The 15726-nt window shown below is 46.3% G+C and overlaps 1 protein-coding gene across 1 annotated transcript; it reads right to left on the bottom strand.

The window, feature by feature from the left end:
• Positions 1-14121: 14121 nt before the first annotated feature.
• On the bottom strand, positions 14122-14595 carry LOC139555394 (uncharacterized). The gene has a single exon (XM_071369144.1). It carries the CDS (start codon positions 14593-14595, stop codon positions 14122-14124), a length of 474 nt encoding a protein of 157 aa, XP_071225245.1.
• Positions 14596-15726: the final 1131 nt, after the last annotated feature.

The raw sequence follows: 15726 nt of genomic DNA, 5'->3' as shown, positions 1-15726 counted from the left end.
AGTTGACCGGGGTAGGGGTAGCCAGGTGGAAACCATGGCCAGCCATAGAAAAATGCTTATTGAAATTCTCAATTATAGTGGACTTATCGGTGGTGACAGTGTTTCCTAGCCTCAGTGCAGTGGGCAGCTGGGAGGAGGTGCTCTTATTCTCCATGGACTTTACAGTGTCCCAGAACTTTTTTGAGTTTGTGCTACAGGATGCACATTTCTGTTTGAAAAAGCTAGCCTTCGCTTTCCTAACTGCCTGTGTATATCGGTTCCTATCTTCTCTGAAAAGTTGCATATCACAGGAGCTATTCAGTGCAAATGTTATTTTAACTAGGCAAGAACAAATTCTTATTTTTAATGACAGCCTAGGAAAAACACACACCATTAACAACACTGCCTTGTTAATGGGCAGAACAACAGATATGTACTTTGTCAGCTCAGGGATTTGATCTTGTAACCTTTCAGTTTCAAGTCCAACACTCTAACCACTAGGCTACCTGCCGCAGTACACCACAAGATGTTTTTGTGCTGGTCAAGGGCAATCAGATCTGGGGTGAACCAAGGGCTATATCTGGTCCTGCTTCTACATTTTTTGAATGGATCATGCTTATTTAAGATGGTGAGGAAGGCACTTTTAAAGAATAACCAGGCATCCTCTACTGACGGGATTAGGTCAATATCATTCCAGGATACCCCGGCCAGGTCGATTATAAAGGCCTGCTCGCTGAAGTGTTTTAGGGAGTGTTTGACAGTGATGAGGGGTGGTCGTTTGACTGTAATCACAATCATGGCCTCTATACCTTCAAGCTGTATACTGGACCCTATTCCAACTAAACTACTGAAAGAGCTGCTTCCTGTGCTTGGCCATCCTATGTTGAACATAATAAACGGCTCTCTATCCACCAAAATATAAAGAAAATATAAAAACTATCGGCCTATATCGAATCTCCCATTCCTCTCAAAAATTTGGGAAAAATCTTGTTGCCTTCCTGAAGACAAACAATGTATACGAAACGCTTCAGTCAGGTTTTAGACCCCATCATAGCACTGAGACTGCACTTGTGAAGGTGGTAAAATACCTTTTAATGGCGTCAGACCGAGGCTCTGCATCTGTCCTCATGCTCTTAGTCCTTAGTGCTGCTTTTGATACCATCGATCACCACATTCTCTTGGAGAGATTGGAAACCCAAATTGGTCTACATGGACAAGTTCTGGCCTGGTTTAGATCTTATCTGTTGGAAACCATCTCTGTAGATGGTTTGTCCTCTGACAGTTATCTTAGTGGTTAGAGCATTGTGCTAGTGCCCGAAGGTTGCTGAATCAAAACCCCAAACTGACAAGGTAAAAATCTGTCGTTCTGCCCCTGAACAAGGCAGTTAACCCACTGTTCCCCGGTAGGCCGTCATTGTAAATAAGAATTTGTTGGAAGCCTGTGTTTCAGACATAAGGAAGTGGATGGGGGCAAATGTTCTACTTTTAAACTCGGACAAAACAGAGATGCTAGTTCTAGGTCCCAAGAAACAAAGAGATCTTCTGTTGAATCTGACATTTAATCTTGATGTTTGTACAGTCGTCTCAAATAAAACTGAGAAAGACCTCGGCGTTACTCTGGACCCTGATCTCTCTTTTGACAAACATATCAAGACTCTTTTAAGCACAGCTTTTTTCCATCTACGTAACATTGCAAAAATCAGAAACATTCTGGCCAAAAATGATGCAGAAAAATGTATCCATGCTTTTGTCACTTCTAGGTTTGAGTACTGCAATGCTCTACTTTCCGGCAACCTGGATAAAGCACTAAATAAACTTCAGTTAGTGCTAAACACAGCTGCTAGAATCTTGACTAGAACCCAAAAAGTTGATCATATTACTCCAGTGCTAGCCTCTCTACACTGGCTTCCTGTTAAGGCTAGGGCTGATTTTAAGGTTTTACTGCTAACCTACAAAGCATTACATGGGCTTGCTCCTACCTATCTTTCTGATTTGGTCCTGCCGTACATACCTACACGTACGCTATGGTCACATTAAGTAAGTAAGGACGCAGGCCTCCTTACTGTCCCTAGAATTTCTAAGAAAACAGCTGGGGTCAGGGCTTTCTCCTACAGAGCTCCATTTTTATAGATTGGTCTGGCTAGCCATGTGAGAAACGCAGACTCGGTCTCGACCTTTAAGTCTTTATTGAAGACTCATCTCTTCAGTAGGTCCTATGATTGAGTGTAGTCTGGCCCAGGAGTGTGAAGGTGAACGGAATGGCACTCGAGCAACAAACCACCTTTGCTGTCTCTGCCTGGCCGGTTCCCCTCTCTCCACTGGGATTCTCTGCCTCAAACCCTATTACAGGGGCTGAGTCACTGGCTTACTGGTGCTCTTCCATGCCGTCCCTAGGAGGGGTGCGCCACTTGAGTGGGTTGAGTCACTGACGTGATCTTCCTGTCCGGGTTGGCGCCACCCCTTGGGTTCGTGCCATGGGGGAGATCTTTGTGGGCTACACTCTGCCTTGTCTCAGGATGGTAAGTTGGTGGTTGAAGTTATCCCTCTAGTGGTGTAAGGGCTGTGCTTTGGCAAAGTGGGTGGGGTTATATCCTACCTGTTTGGCCCTGTCCGGGGGTATCGTCGAACGGGGACACAGTGTCTCCTGACCCCTCCTGTCTCAGCCTCCAGTATTTATGCTGCAATAGTTTGTGTCGGGGGGCTAGGGTCAGTCTGTTATATCGGGAGTATTTCTCCTGTCTTATCCAGTGTCCTGTGTGAATTTAAGTATGCTCTCTCTCTCTTGCTCCTTCTTCTTTATCTCTCTCTGAGGACCTGAGCCCTAGGACCATGCCTCAGGACTACCTGGTCTGATGACTCCTTGTAGTCCCCAGTCCACCTGGTCGTGTTGATGTTCCAGTTTCAACTGTTCTACCTGCGGCTATGGAACCCTGACCTGTTCACCGGACGTGCTACCTTGTCCCAGACCAGCTGTTTTCAACTCTCTAGAGACAGCAGGAGAGGTAGAGATACTCTGAAAAGAGATACTCTGAATGATCGGCTATGAAAAGCCAACTGAAATTTACTCCTGAGGTGCTGACCTGTTGCACCCTCTACAACCACTGTGATTATTATTATTTGACCCTGCTGAACATCTTGGCCATGTTCTGTTATAATCTCCACCCGGCACAGCCAGAAGAGGATTGGCCACCCCTCATAGCCTGGTTCCTCTCTAGGTTTCTTCCTAGGCTCCGGCCATTCTAGGGAGTTTGTCCTAGCCACCGTGCTTCTACATCTGCATTGCTTGCTGTTTGGGGTTTTAGGCTGGGTTTCTGTACAGCACTTTGTGATATCAGCTGCTGTAAGAAGGGCTTTATAAATACATTTGATTGATTGATTAATTAAGAGCTGGGTTCACTGGGGCAAGGCTGGGGGGAGTTTGGCAAGGAGTCAGCAGCGATCCCTGGCAAAGATTCCCTCTGATTTAGTCGGGCACGGGATTTAATTAACTATGCTCCTCCTAATTAAGGGAGTTTATTGGCCCCTGGGGAGTGCCCTCCTCACACAATCCACATCCATCCTTTTTTATCCCCTTCTTCCTCTTTTTCTCTGCCCGCTTTCCGGATGGGAACCGGGGAGCGCATAATCTTCATCATGATTATGCATAAATAAGTATACACAGACAGACAGACCGACCGGCCGAAAACACAGTTCCTCTCTTACATCTGCATTAACAAACATAATCGCTCAAAGGCTTACGAGCAATTACACCCTGGATACATTAAAACCTTTTACTGCAGTGGGCTAAGTCAGTGTCACACAGTGTTTCTTGGTAGTCTTAAACAAATCTACTTTGAAACAAAAGCGTACACCTCACACACATGGTTATGTGCTTAAAAAAAGGAGACACCTGTACCATGTCAGATATAGAGTTTATATGTATTCCATTTTGAGTTTGCATCCCACTATTACACTTTATATACACCACAGAAGATTGAAATAACAAAAACGTTTGACATAAACACTTTATTTTCGGCAGGTAAAAAAAAAAGAATGTTTATTCATTCTGAAAAATATGAGTAACATTCCACCCATGAGGCCACTAGAGGGAGATTTGGTCATTTGACTGCAGGAAGGGCTACCAATCATGTATGAACATTGCTATTTACACACACTCACTGTATGCGTGTCCACATGCACACAGATTGTAAGTGGCACATAACAACATAAAATCACCATGCACGTTATCAGCATTTACACAAACAAATTCAAACTAATTCTGAGGCAAACCAGCAGACAATGGAATGCATGCTCACACGCCTACAAGCAGTCCACACACACACACACACACACGGGTGAGAGAAAACATAGTCTAATGATGTGCCTCACATCAGCTCTAAGATTTGGATTGTGATCTGAACAGCGCGCTGAGTCAATCTGCCACTGATCCCAGTCCAGATCTGACAGAAATAGAACATCTTCGTTATCAAACCATTTCCCTCTCTGGGACTTAGGTAAATAGAGTTTCCTTATGTGAACGTCTTCGGCAGGTAATATCTAGCATTCACAAATAAAAAGCGGAGATGCGGAGGTTGGGACAGACAGGAAGACAGCTCCGGTGAAAAGAAGAACAGAGAAAATAGTGTTGATGAAAGGAGCTCACCAGAGGAAGAGCCCACACATCAAGAGATATGTCTTTTGATGAATCAAATCTTAGCTGTAGGTGGGTTTTTCAGTTTGTCATTCGTTTTAGAGAATGTGGGTGAGTGTGGATGCTCTCGGGGGGGGGGGGCAGGAAAGTGTCTTGATGTATCAAAAGATGAGATGCATCTGTGAGAGCGTTGCTGCTCTGGATATAGACTGTGAATATCAAATCATCAAAAATCCAATCAAATCAAATGCTATTTGTGACATGCACCAAATACAACGGGTGTAGACCTTACAGTGAAATGCTTTCTTACAAGCCCTTAATCAACATGGATAATGAACAGAGAGTAGCAGCAGTGTAAAAATGTGGGTGGGGGGGCAATGCAAATAGTCGGGGTAGCCATTTGATTAACTGTTCATGTCACACCCTAATCTGTTTCACCTGTCTTTGTGATTGTCTCCATCCCCCTCCAGGTGTCACACATCATCTTCCCCATTATCCCCTGTGTATTTTTACCTGTGTTCTCTGTTTGTCTGTTGCCAGTTCGTTTTGTTCGTAAAACCTACCAGCGTTTGTTCCCCTGCTCCTGCCAGTTTCCTGCTCCTGTTTTCTAGTCCTTCCCGGTTTTGACCGTTCTGCCTGCCCTGAGAATGCCTGCCGTTTTGTACCTTAGCCCACCGTTCTGGATTTTTGACCCCTGCCTGCCTTGACCTATCGTTTGCCTGCCCCTGTGGTTGTAAAAAACTCTTGTTACTTCTACACTGTCTGCATCTGGGTCTTACCTAAACGTGATAGTTCAGGAGTCTTATGGCTTGTGGGTAGCAGCTGTTAAGAAGCCTTTTGGACCTAGACTTGGTGCTCCGGTACCGCTTGCTGTGCGGTAGCAGAGAGAAAAGTCTATGACTAGGGTGGCTGGAGACTTTGGCAATTTGTTGGGCCTTCCTCTGACCGCCTGGTATAGAGGTCCTGGGTGGCAGGAAGCTTGGCCAAAGTTATGTACTGGGACGTAAACACTACCCTTTGTAGTGCCTTGCGGTCAGAGGCCGAGTAGTTTCCATACCAGGCGGTGATGCAACATGTCAGGATGCTCTCGATGGTGCAGCTGTAAAACTTTGTGAGGATCTGAGGACCCATGCCAAATCTTTTCAGTCTCCTGAATAGGAATATGCATTGTCGTGCCCTCTACACGACTGTCTTGGTGTGTTTGGACCATTGTTGGTGATGTGGAACCAAGGAACTTGAAGCTTTCAACCCGCTCCACTACAGCCCTGTCAATGAGAATAGGGGCGTGCTCGGTCCTCCTTTTCCTGTAGTCCTCAATCATCTCCTTTGTCTTGATCACATTGAGGGAGAGGTTGTTATCCTAGCACCACACTGCCAGGTCTCTGACCTCCTCCCTATAGGCTGTCTCATCATTGTCGGTGATCAGGCCTACCACTGTTGTGTCGTCTGCAAACTTAATGATGGAGTTGGAGTCGTGCTTGGCCATGCAGTCATGGGTGAACAGGGAGTACAGGAAGGGACTGAGCACGCACCCCTGAGGGGTCCCCGTGTTGAGGATCAGCGTGGCAGATGTGTTGTTGTCATTGTTGTCACCTTGTAGAGGTCATGCCCCGATGAATTGGGGGGTGGGGGGTACAACTCAATATTAGGAAGGTGTTCATAATGTTTGGTATAATCAGTGTATGTTAAACTGTCAGGGGAAAGTATATATGGTGTTAATTTGTGCTGTCAACTGGAAATGAGAGCTAGTCAAAACTTTCTCACACACACACACACACACACACACACACACACACACACACACACACACACACACACACACACACACACACACACACACACACACACACACACACTGAGATATTTCACAGATGCACACACACACACACGCAAGCAATGCAAGCGGTTGTCACACAACTCATTCTCCCATGCACTCAATTTGTCAGAGAAACGGGATTAGCTGTCGGCAGATTTGCAAAAGGAGTGTGCTATACGCTACATCGCACCCTCTGTTCCATCCGTTACACTCATTCCACGGGATTAGCAACAAATCTGACAGGGCCCGATGACAACATAACTGGGGCTGAGTACTGACACAGCTAAAGACTTGTCAACCCAAGACTGTCAACCCAAGACTTCCACTGTCACAAAGCCTTTAGAGGGGGATGGGTGGGATCCCGCACAAGGTCAAACATCAAAGATTTTGTTGTCGTTTGGTGGAAGTTAGTTGGACCAGCTGACAGGTGGACAGGTGTACGGCTGTTGGGGACGGATGAGGCTGTCAGCAGGACAAGGGAACAGAGGGGTCTCTCTCTGATTGGCTTGTACTATATTTGTGTGCAGATGCACATCTCTTTGGAACTGAGTTGTGGGTCTCTAGGTGGCACATATGCGGTTCAGTTAAAGTGTCCTGATGATGTCCATCTCTATGCAGCTTAAACTCTTTCCTCAACTTTTACGGTTACCTTTAGCATTTACCTTTCGATCACTTCCGCTGAGACTAATCGGCACGAAAGGAAGCATGACTCGGTGTCCGGACATCCTTCCCTCCATCCCTCTCATGTCTCACCATAAACAATGTTTTATTTATTTTTTTAGCAACAGAAGAGAAGTGGACCGGGGAGTACAAGGGATGCTGTGGCTAAGCCTCTTGCAGTTTTTTTTTGGTCTTAATCCCTGCTACCGTATCATTCCAGGCTGAATGGCGTTGAATGAGCAGAAGGAGAAGAGGGGTAGGTTACTGAATGTCCGTGAGCAGCAAAAATAATACAGAGGAGGAGAAAGAGAACTGCCTAAGCCCTCTCTGAGAGAGTATAAATAGAGGCCGTTTTGAATGTCTTTGGAACCGCTTCCCTCCCTCCTTTTGTCTCTCTCCTCCCTTGACTTCACTGTGAACTCTCCCAACTCTCCCTTTCTCCAAAGGCACTCTGAGTCGCTGAAAAAGCAAAGAGAACAGCGAAGGGTTTCTGTGTTTTGTTGACTTTCCTTGCCCTTCTTTTCATTGATCTACAGTACCAGTCAGAAGTTTTAGAACACCTACTCATTCAAGGGTTTTTCTTTATTTTTACTATTTTCTACATTGTAGAATAATGGTGAAGGCATCAAAACTACGAAATAACACATATGGAATCATGTAGTAGCCAAAAAAGTGTTAAACAAATCAAAATATATTTTGAGTAGCCACCCTTTGCCTTGATGACAGCATTGTACACTCTTGGCATTTTCTCAACCAGATTCACCTGGAATGCTTTTCCAACAGTCTTTAAGGAATTCCCACATATGCTGAGAAATTGTTGGCTGCTTTTCCTTCACTCTGCGGTCCAACTCATCCCAAACCATCTCAATTGGGTTGAGGTTGGGTGATTGTGGAGGCCAGGTCATCTGATGCAGCACTCCATCACTCTACTTCGTGGTCAAATAGCCCTTACACATCCTGGAGGTGTGTTGGGTCATTGTCCTGTTGAAAAAACTCAAATTATAGTCCTACTAGGCATAAACCAGATGAGATGGCATATTGCTGCAGAATGCTGTGGTCGCCATGCTGGTTAAGTGTGCCTTGAATTGTAAATAAATCAATGGCAGTGTCACCAGCAAAGCACCCCCACACCATCACACCTCATCCTCCATGCTTCACGGTGGGAACCACACATGCAGAGATCATACGTTCACCTACTCTGGGTCTCACAAAGACGGTTGGAACCAATAATCTCAAATTTGGACTCATCAGACAAAAGGACAGATTTCCACCAGTCTAATGTCCATTGCTATTGTTTCTTGGCCCAATCAAGTCTCTTCTTCTTTTTGGTGTCCTTTAGTAGTGGTTTCTTTGTAGCAATTTGACCATGAAGGCCTGATTCACGCAGTCTCCTCTGAACAGTTGATGTTGTGATGTGTCTGTTACTTGAACTCTGTGAAGCATTTATTTGGGCTGCAATTTCTGAGGCTGGTAACTCTAATGAACTTATCCTCTGCAGCAGAGGTAACTCTGGGTCTTCCTTTCCTGTGGCGGTCCTCATGAGAGCCTGTTTCATCATAGCGCTTGATGGTTTTTGCGACTGCACAAAGTTCTTGAAATGTTCCATATTGACTGACCTTCATGTCTTAAAGTAATGACGGACTGTCATTTCTCTTTGCTTATTTGTGCTGTTCTCGCCATAATATGGAGTTGGTCTTTTACCAAATAAGGCTATCTTCTGTATACCACCCCTACCTTGTCACAATACAACTGATTGGCTCAAACGTATTAAGAAGGAAATAAATTCCACCAAATAACTTAACAAGACACACCTGTTAATTGCAATGCATTCCAGGTTACCTTTTAAAATTGTATTTATTTTACCTTTATAGGCAAGTCAAATTCTTATTTACAGTGACGGCCTACCCCGGCCAAACCATCGCCTAAGGAAGCTGGGCCAATTGTGCACTGCCCTATGGGACTCCCGATCACGGCCGGTTGTGATACAGCCCAGGATCGATCCCGGGTCTGTAGTGACACCTCTAGCACTGCGATGCAGTGCCTTAGAGCGCTGCTCCACTCAGGATCCCCAATTTAGCTGGTTGAGAGAATGCCAACAGTGTGCAAAGCTGTCATCAAGGCAAAGGATGGCTACATTGGAGAATCTCAAATATAAAATATGATTCCATTTGTGTTATTTCATAGTTTTTATGTCTTCACTATTATTCTACAATGTAGAACATTGTAATAATTAAGAAACATCCAAACTTCTGACTTGTACTGTATCTCTCTACAGTAACTCCATGTCTATAGGGTTGTGCTCACTTTTCGGCCTGGCGCTCTGTGCTTCAGCTTCTCTCCTCTCAACTATTTTTCACCTTTTCACTGCATCCTTTAGTTGAGACTTCAGTAAAGGAATGAAAACTTGGCGTGGAAGTTGAAGCATTGGGAATAAGAAAAGAGAGAAATATCGAGACTGTTTGGGATGTGTGTTTTCCCATAGATTACCTGAAAATAACTCTTCTGAAATCGATGACAGGCTCTTTGTGAACTTGATAGCTGACCAACGTGGTTTGATCAACTACAAAATGTCTCCCTAGGTTATAGCTGCTCGTTTGCGATATCGTCTGGCTTGTTCCGAAGTCGATAATTAGCAGGAAAGAGAGACGTTTGAAGCAACGTTTCTGTAAGCCATACTTTAATGTTTTGACAGCAGCCTTGTCGATACGTCTTCAAAATCTAGACACTCGCTATATATCCTACTTAAACGTTTCTTGTTTACCTCAATGCATCGGGAGACAGTGGGAATGATGGATTAAATAAATAAATAAATAAATAAGAGTCAACTAGCTCTAGATAAATAATGAAATAAAGTCTCATTGTTCTTAGGGCACACCACTCAACTCCTGTTGGTTTAGAGGAGCCCAGTGGTTTCACTGGAAAATGAGGTGTCTCTAATGCCAGCTAAGCTCTTAAGCTGCTAATTTCTGGGCCTTTGTTACCTTGTTTTTGTCCTTTCCATCCCCCCTTTCCTTCCGCCTTTCCATCTCTCTCCCCTTTCCCCTTGAGAGCAGCATTGCAGCTCGTGGCCAAGGGTTCAAGGGGAGGATTATGGTCGGGTGAGCCAGGCTCTGTGCCAGAGAGCTCCTCTCTAAGCTTGCTCTGACAGAGGCTGACCTTAGGCATGCTGCGCTTGGGGAAGCTAACCCAGGGAGCACCTCGCTATTTCACTGTTTTAGCTTGGCGCTAAGGAAGGAGGAGGGGAGAAAAGGAGAGGGCGCGAGGGAGAGTCTCACTGACTTCAAAGACTGGAGCACCTCTTCTAATGTGAGGGAGTGTTGTGTTTCCTTTCAAACGGCATCAAAGCACAAAGAGAGTGGGAGAGGACGGGAGAGACAAAGAGGATTTGAATTGAAATGAGTGGCCATGTAAAGGGAGGGAGGGGGTTGGTTCGGCACTAGTCCCTTGTGATTCTCTCTCTCTCACTCTCTTTCTCTCTCTCTGTGTGGAACAGTAGCAGTGAACTCCAGGGGGAATGCACCTTGGCTATACAGCCCACCACTAAGGCAAAAGATAACACTGGGAGCAATACAAAGCTCTACTCAAAGTCTCTAAATAAGTCTCCTTCACAGCACACTACCATAGGAGTGCAGTGGAGGGGCCTCCAAGGCTCCTCAGAGGAGATGGACAGAGAGAAAAATGAGGGATAAAGTGGAAGAGGAGGGAGTGGCAAAGAATGGAGTTTGATTCAGTGTCTGCAATGGAATTCAGACAAAGCGAGTACATTGTTAACACTCCAGTGAGAAATGACACTGAACGCAGAATGATGAGACTATGAGGAGAGTGAGACCTGGATGAGTGTTCAGACTAGAGTGACTACTCATACTCACTCACTCACGCACACAAAGCACGACCCAGTAGTGCCCAGGGGCCTCATTTATAATCGTTGTGTAAATTTCCCAATAAATATCTGCGTCATTTCTAAAAAGTGTACTAAAATATTGAGATTTATAAACTTGGCGCACGCCATACACGCACGTTTCCCGTTATAAATCAGACCCGTCCTGAAACTGTGCATGCGTGAACGACCATTATAACTCCACTTGAAAAATGCCCATCATTCACTTTTTATGGTGACAATAACGCCCTTATTTTCGGTATACTTTGGAGGTATTGGAATTAGGCTGAGGCAGTTTCTAAAGGAAATAGCATCTCGAACTTGATCAAATGTCTTTGGAGGTGATGGCAGAATGTTAAACAGAAAGACCAAAACTATTTCAAATTGCTGTGGACCTGTAAACAGATCTTTTGATCGTTTGTTAGGGCCTAATGTTTTGCATTGACTTTTTCTCTTACCAATATGCTGCACTACCTGCAAATTCTGAAACATTGTCTACTTGCAGTGGTAGCCATACATACTTGTCACGGCCGTCGAATGAAGTGTACCAAAGTGCAGCGTGATGAGCGTACATATTCCTTTTATTAGAAATGACGGCGACAAAAACAATAAACAATGCACAACAACCGTGAAGCTTAAGGGCTATGTGCCACAAACAAAGTTAACTTCCCACACCGAAAGGAGGGAAAAGGGCTACCTACGTATGGTTCCCAATCAGAGACAACGATAGACAGCTGTCCCTGATTGAGAACCATACCCGGCCAAAACATAGAAATACAAAATCATAGAAAACAAAAACATAGAATGCCCACCCCAAATCACACCCTGACCAAACCAAATAGAAACATAAAAAGTCTCTCTAAGGTCAGGGCATGACAATACTCAATGCAAAAGATGAACTGTCTGTTCACCTGTTAAATTCTACTGTATGTTATAAAACCACACTCCCGATCTTATTCATAGAGGAAAATACTTGAAATAATAGCCTATCTAATAGGCCCAAATAAATGAGAGATGCGCATGGTAATTTGTTGTAGGATACTCTGGGAATATGAACTATCATCGCCAGAAAAGGTGAGGAATTTATTCTGCAAAGGTTAGGAAAATATGCATCATGTTTACAAATGAAATATTGTCTACTGAAATTACAGTATTCAGACATACAGAAGTAGCCTACAATCTTCTGTTCTACTGTTAATAAACTTCGCTCCGGATCGGATGGCATTATCTATTTACCAGAGTTGTGGACTCGAGTCACATGACTTGGACTTGAGACTCGACTTGATAGAAAAGAAAAGAACTTCAGACTTGACTTGGAGACTCAAGACTCGGGACTCGACTTTGATTTGAGACTGATAACTTGAAATTATCTGGCCAGGTTTTGTAATGTTTTGTCACTCAGAGTCTACGTGGATTACGTTACACGCAGCCAGAGACAGTAGCCGCACCATCGTCCTTGCAACAAACAAAAAATGCAGCAGTTTGGACCAGCAAACTGTCAATCAACACAGGTTGGGTGAGCTAGCGAACAGATGGGTGATTTGCTGTACAGCTATAGGATTGGGTGCAACGCAAACGTCAGATTGTAGGGAGAGAGGACTGCCATAATAAATATGCATCTCCAAAACATGTGTGTGACCAAGAATATTAACTGTTAAAATGAATTATTACCGTGGCGAAGAATCACCATAGGTGGGGCTCTTCATTTGCACTCTCCAAACTCTTGTTGAAATGTTTGCTGTTGCTTTCACACTTTAAAATGCATAGGCCCTATGTGGTAAATCTACAGTATATTCCATATAATACTACAATAATTGCTAGCGTTTAAAAATTCCATCCCCGTACCGTTTATGTTTGATAGACCAACTATTTCTTACCCTGCTTTTATCAGACCTCAGGATAAGACCCAGATGCAGACAGTTCAAAGTAACAAAATGTTATTACAAAACAGGGGGCAGGCAAATGACAGGTCAAGGGCAGACAGAGGTCAGTAATCTAGAGCAGAGTCCGAAAGGTACAGAACGGCAGACAGGCTCAGGGTAAGGGCAGGCAAAGGTCAGTAATCCAGGGCAGTGTCACAAGGAAAGAAGAGACAGGGCTGTGAGGGCTGTGAGACAGAGGTTTAAACCTTGATACATGAAACGTGGGATGTATACGGAGGGTGCGGGGCAACAGAAGACGAACAGCAGAGGGGCTAAGGATCTTATAAAACGGGCCGATAAAATGGGGGGAAAGTTTGCGGGACTCTACCCCGTGGGGCAGATCCTGAGTGGAAAGCCATACCCTCTGCCCAAGACAATAAAGGGGAGCCAGGGTCCGGTGGCGGTCCGCCTGTCGACGATACCTGGAGGTGGTCTTGAGAAGAGTAGACCAAGCTCTCTTCCAGGTATGCCGACAGCGGCGGACGAACATCTGGGCAGAGGGTATGTTGACCTCTTCTTCTGGGAAGAGCGGGGGCTGATAACCCACGGAGCACCCGAAGGGCGAGAGCCCTGTGGCCGAGCAGTGAAGGGTGTTTCGGGCGTACTCCACCCACACAAGTTGCTGGCTCCAGGTGGTGGGGTTGGCCGAGACGAGGCACCGAAGAGTCGTCTCCAGGTCCTGATTGGCACGCTCCGACTGGCCGTTGAATTGGGGATGAAACCTGGAGGACAGGCTGGCCGACGACCCAATGATTGTGCAGAATGCCTTCCAGAACCGGGGCGAGAACTGAGGACAAAGGTCGGAAACCATGTCCACCGGAAATCCATAGATCCAAAAGGAGTGCTGCACCACGAGCTGGGCCGTCTCCTTGGCAGTAAGTAGTTTGGTGAGGGGAATGAAATGGGCGGCTATGGAAAATCTGTCCACCACCGTGAGGATAGTGGTGTTGCCATCAGACGGAGGGAGACCAGTGACGAAGTCCATGGTGTGACCGGGACGGTAAGGGACAGGAACAACAGGGCCCATCGAGCTTGCCTGGAGTTGAGACGCTTGGCGGTGCGGAGATATTCCAGGTTTTTGTGATCCGTCCACACTATGAAAGGAAGTTCCGCCCCCTCTAACTAGTGTCTCCACTCCTCAATGGCCATCTTCACCGTGAGTAGTTCTCGGTTCCCCACATCAGAATTCCTCTCCGTCGCGTTAAGGCGATGAGAGAAGAAGGCGCAGGGATGCAGCTTAAAGTCCAGGGCAGAATGCTGGGACAGGACGGCCCCCGCCTACTTCCACCACGAACCGACGGGACGGGTCCGGATGGATCAATATGGGAGCTGTGGTGAGGAACGTCCGGTCAGCAACTGGGGACCACGTGAACGGGATCTTGGGAGAGGCGAGTGCTGACAGGGGGGAAGACAGGGTGCTGTAACTCCGGATAAAACGGCAATAGAAATTGGCAAATCCTAAGAAACGTTGCAGCTGCACTCTGGACGTGGGTTGGGGCCAATCCACCACCGCTCTCACCTTTCCTGGATCCATCTGCACATTCCCAGCAGCAATGATGTATCCAAAGAAGGATATTTTTTTGGCTTTGACAAACAGCTGGTTCTCCAGGAGATGCTGGGGGACTTGTTGGACGTGGAGAACATGTTCTTGAGCCGAGCGAGAAAAGATGAGGATGTCGTCGAGGTAGACGAACACGAACCGGTTCAACATATCCGGAGAACATCATTAACCAGGGCCTGGAACACATCAGGAGCATTGGTCAAACCGAATGACATCCCCAGGTATTCATAGTGTCCGGTAGTAGTGTGAAGGCTGTCTTCCACTCATCACCTTGCCGTATCCGTACCAGGTGGTAGGTGTTCCGCAGGTCTAACTTATAGAAAAATAGTGGCCCCCTGGAGTGGCTCGAAAGCCGAGGCAATGAGTGGTAACGGGTAGAAGTTCTTAACTGTGATGTCATTGAGGCCCCGGTAGTCGATGCAAGGGCGCAGGGTTTTGTCCTTCTCCACAAAGTAGAATCCTGTGCCGGCGGGGGAGGCAGAAGGACGGATACCCCCTGCAGCCAGGGAGTCCTCGATGTGCGTCTCCATAGCCTTAGTCTCTGGCCCCGACAGTGAATACAGCCCCAGTACCCCTGGAACCTGAGGAGACTTGATGAGCAAAAACTATATAGACTCACTGTGGTTCCTGGACACACGGAGGTGGATAGGAGTAGTATTGTGGGTGACCCTGCCTATAGAGCACCCATCCAGTGCTCTAACGTCCAGGGGACTGGTGAAGGGCTGAGTGGGGATGCCCAGCTCAGACACCAGGGTGGCGTCCATGAAACACTCGTCGGCCCCAGAGTCAATGAGAACCTGGAGAGATTTATATTGGTCAACCCACAGCACGATGGCATTCAGAGGTGTGCGAGTAAGGGGAGAAGAAAAATTCTCTGTATGGCCCACCAGAGTACTCGTATCTACTGATGAGACTGGTCTTTATAAAGGACAGGCAGACACATAATGACCGGCAGTTCCGCAATACAGACAACACAGGTGTTAAGTCTGAGTAAATATTCAGCTGGAGACAGCCTAGCTCTGCCGAGTTGGATCGGCTCCGAAAAAGGCGAGTCTGCAGACCTCAGAGACTCTCGGGGGAACTTGGGTAAGCTCGGATCCTCTCGGGAACGTAGACGGGACTTTGGGAGTTCCTCGGAGGCAAGGTGGGATCCCTGGGCGAGCGATTGGGACCGGAATCAGACCTCCTCTCCCCGCTACGTTCCCGTAGCCGCCCATCGATCCGGATGGTCAAGGCGATGAGTGAATCGAGATCCATAGGCAGCTCCTGGGCTGTGAGCTC

Source organism: Salvelinus alpinus, chromosome 26 (genome assembly GCF_045679555.1).
Source record: "Salvelinus alpinus chromosome 26, SLU_Salpinus.1, whole genome shotgun sequence".
Lineage (NCBI taxonomy): Eukaryota > Metazoa > Chordata > Actinopteri > Salmoniformes > Salmonidae > Salvelinus > Salvelinus alpinus.
Note: the sequence above shows the minus strand (reverse complement) of the source record. Positions and strands in the feature narration are given on the sequence as shown.

Excerpts from the sequence above, each read along its gene's own strand:
- LOC139555394 (XM_071369144.1), bottom strand. The coding sequence starts at position 14,595 with ATGTTGAACCGGTTCGTGTTCGTCTACCTCGACGACATCCTCATCTTT.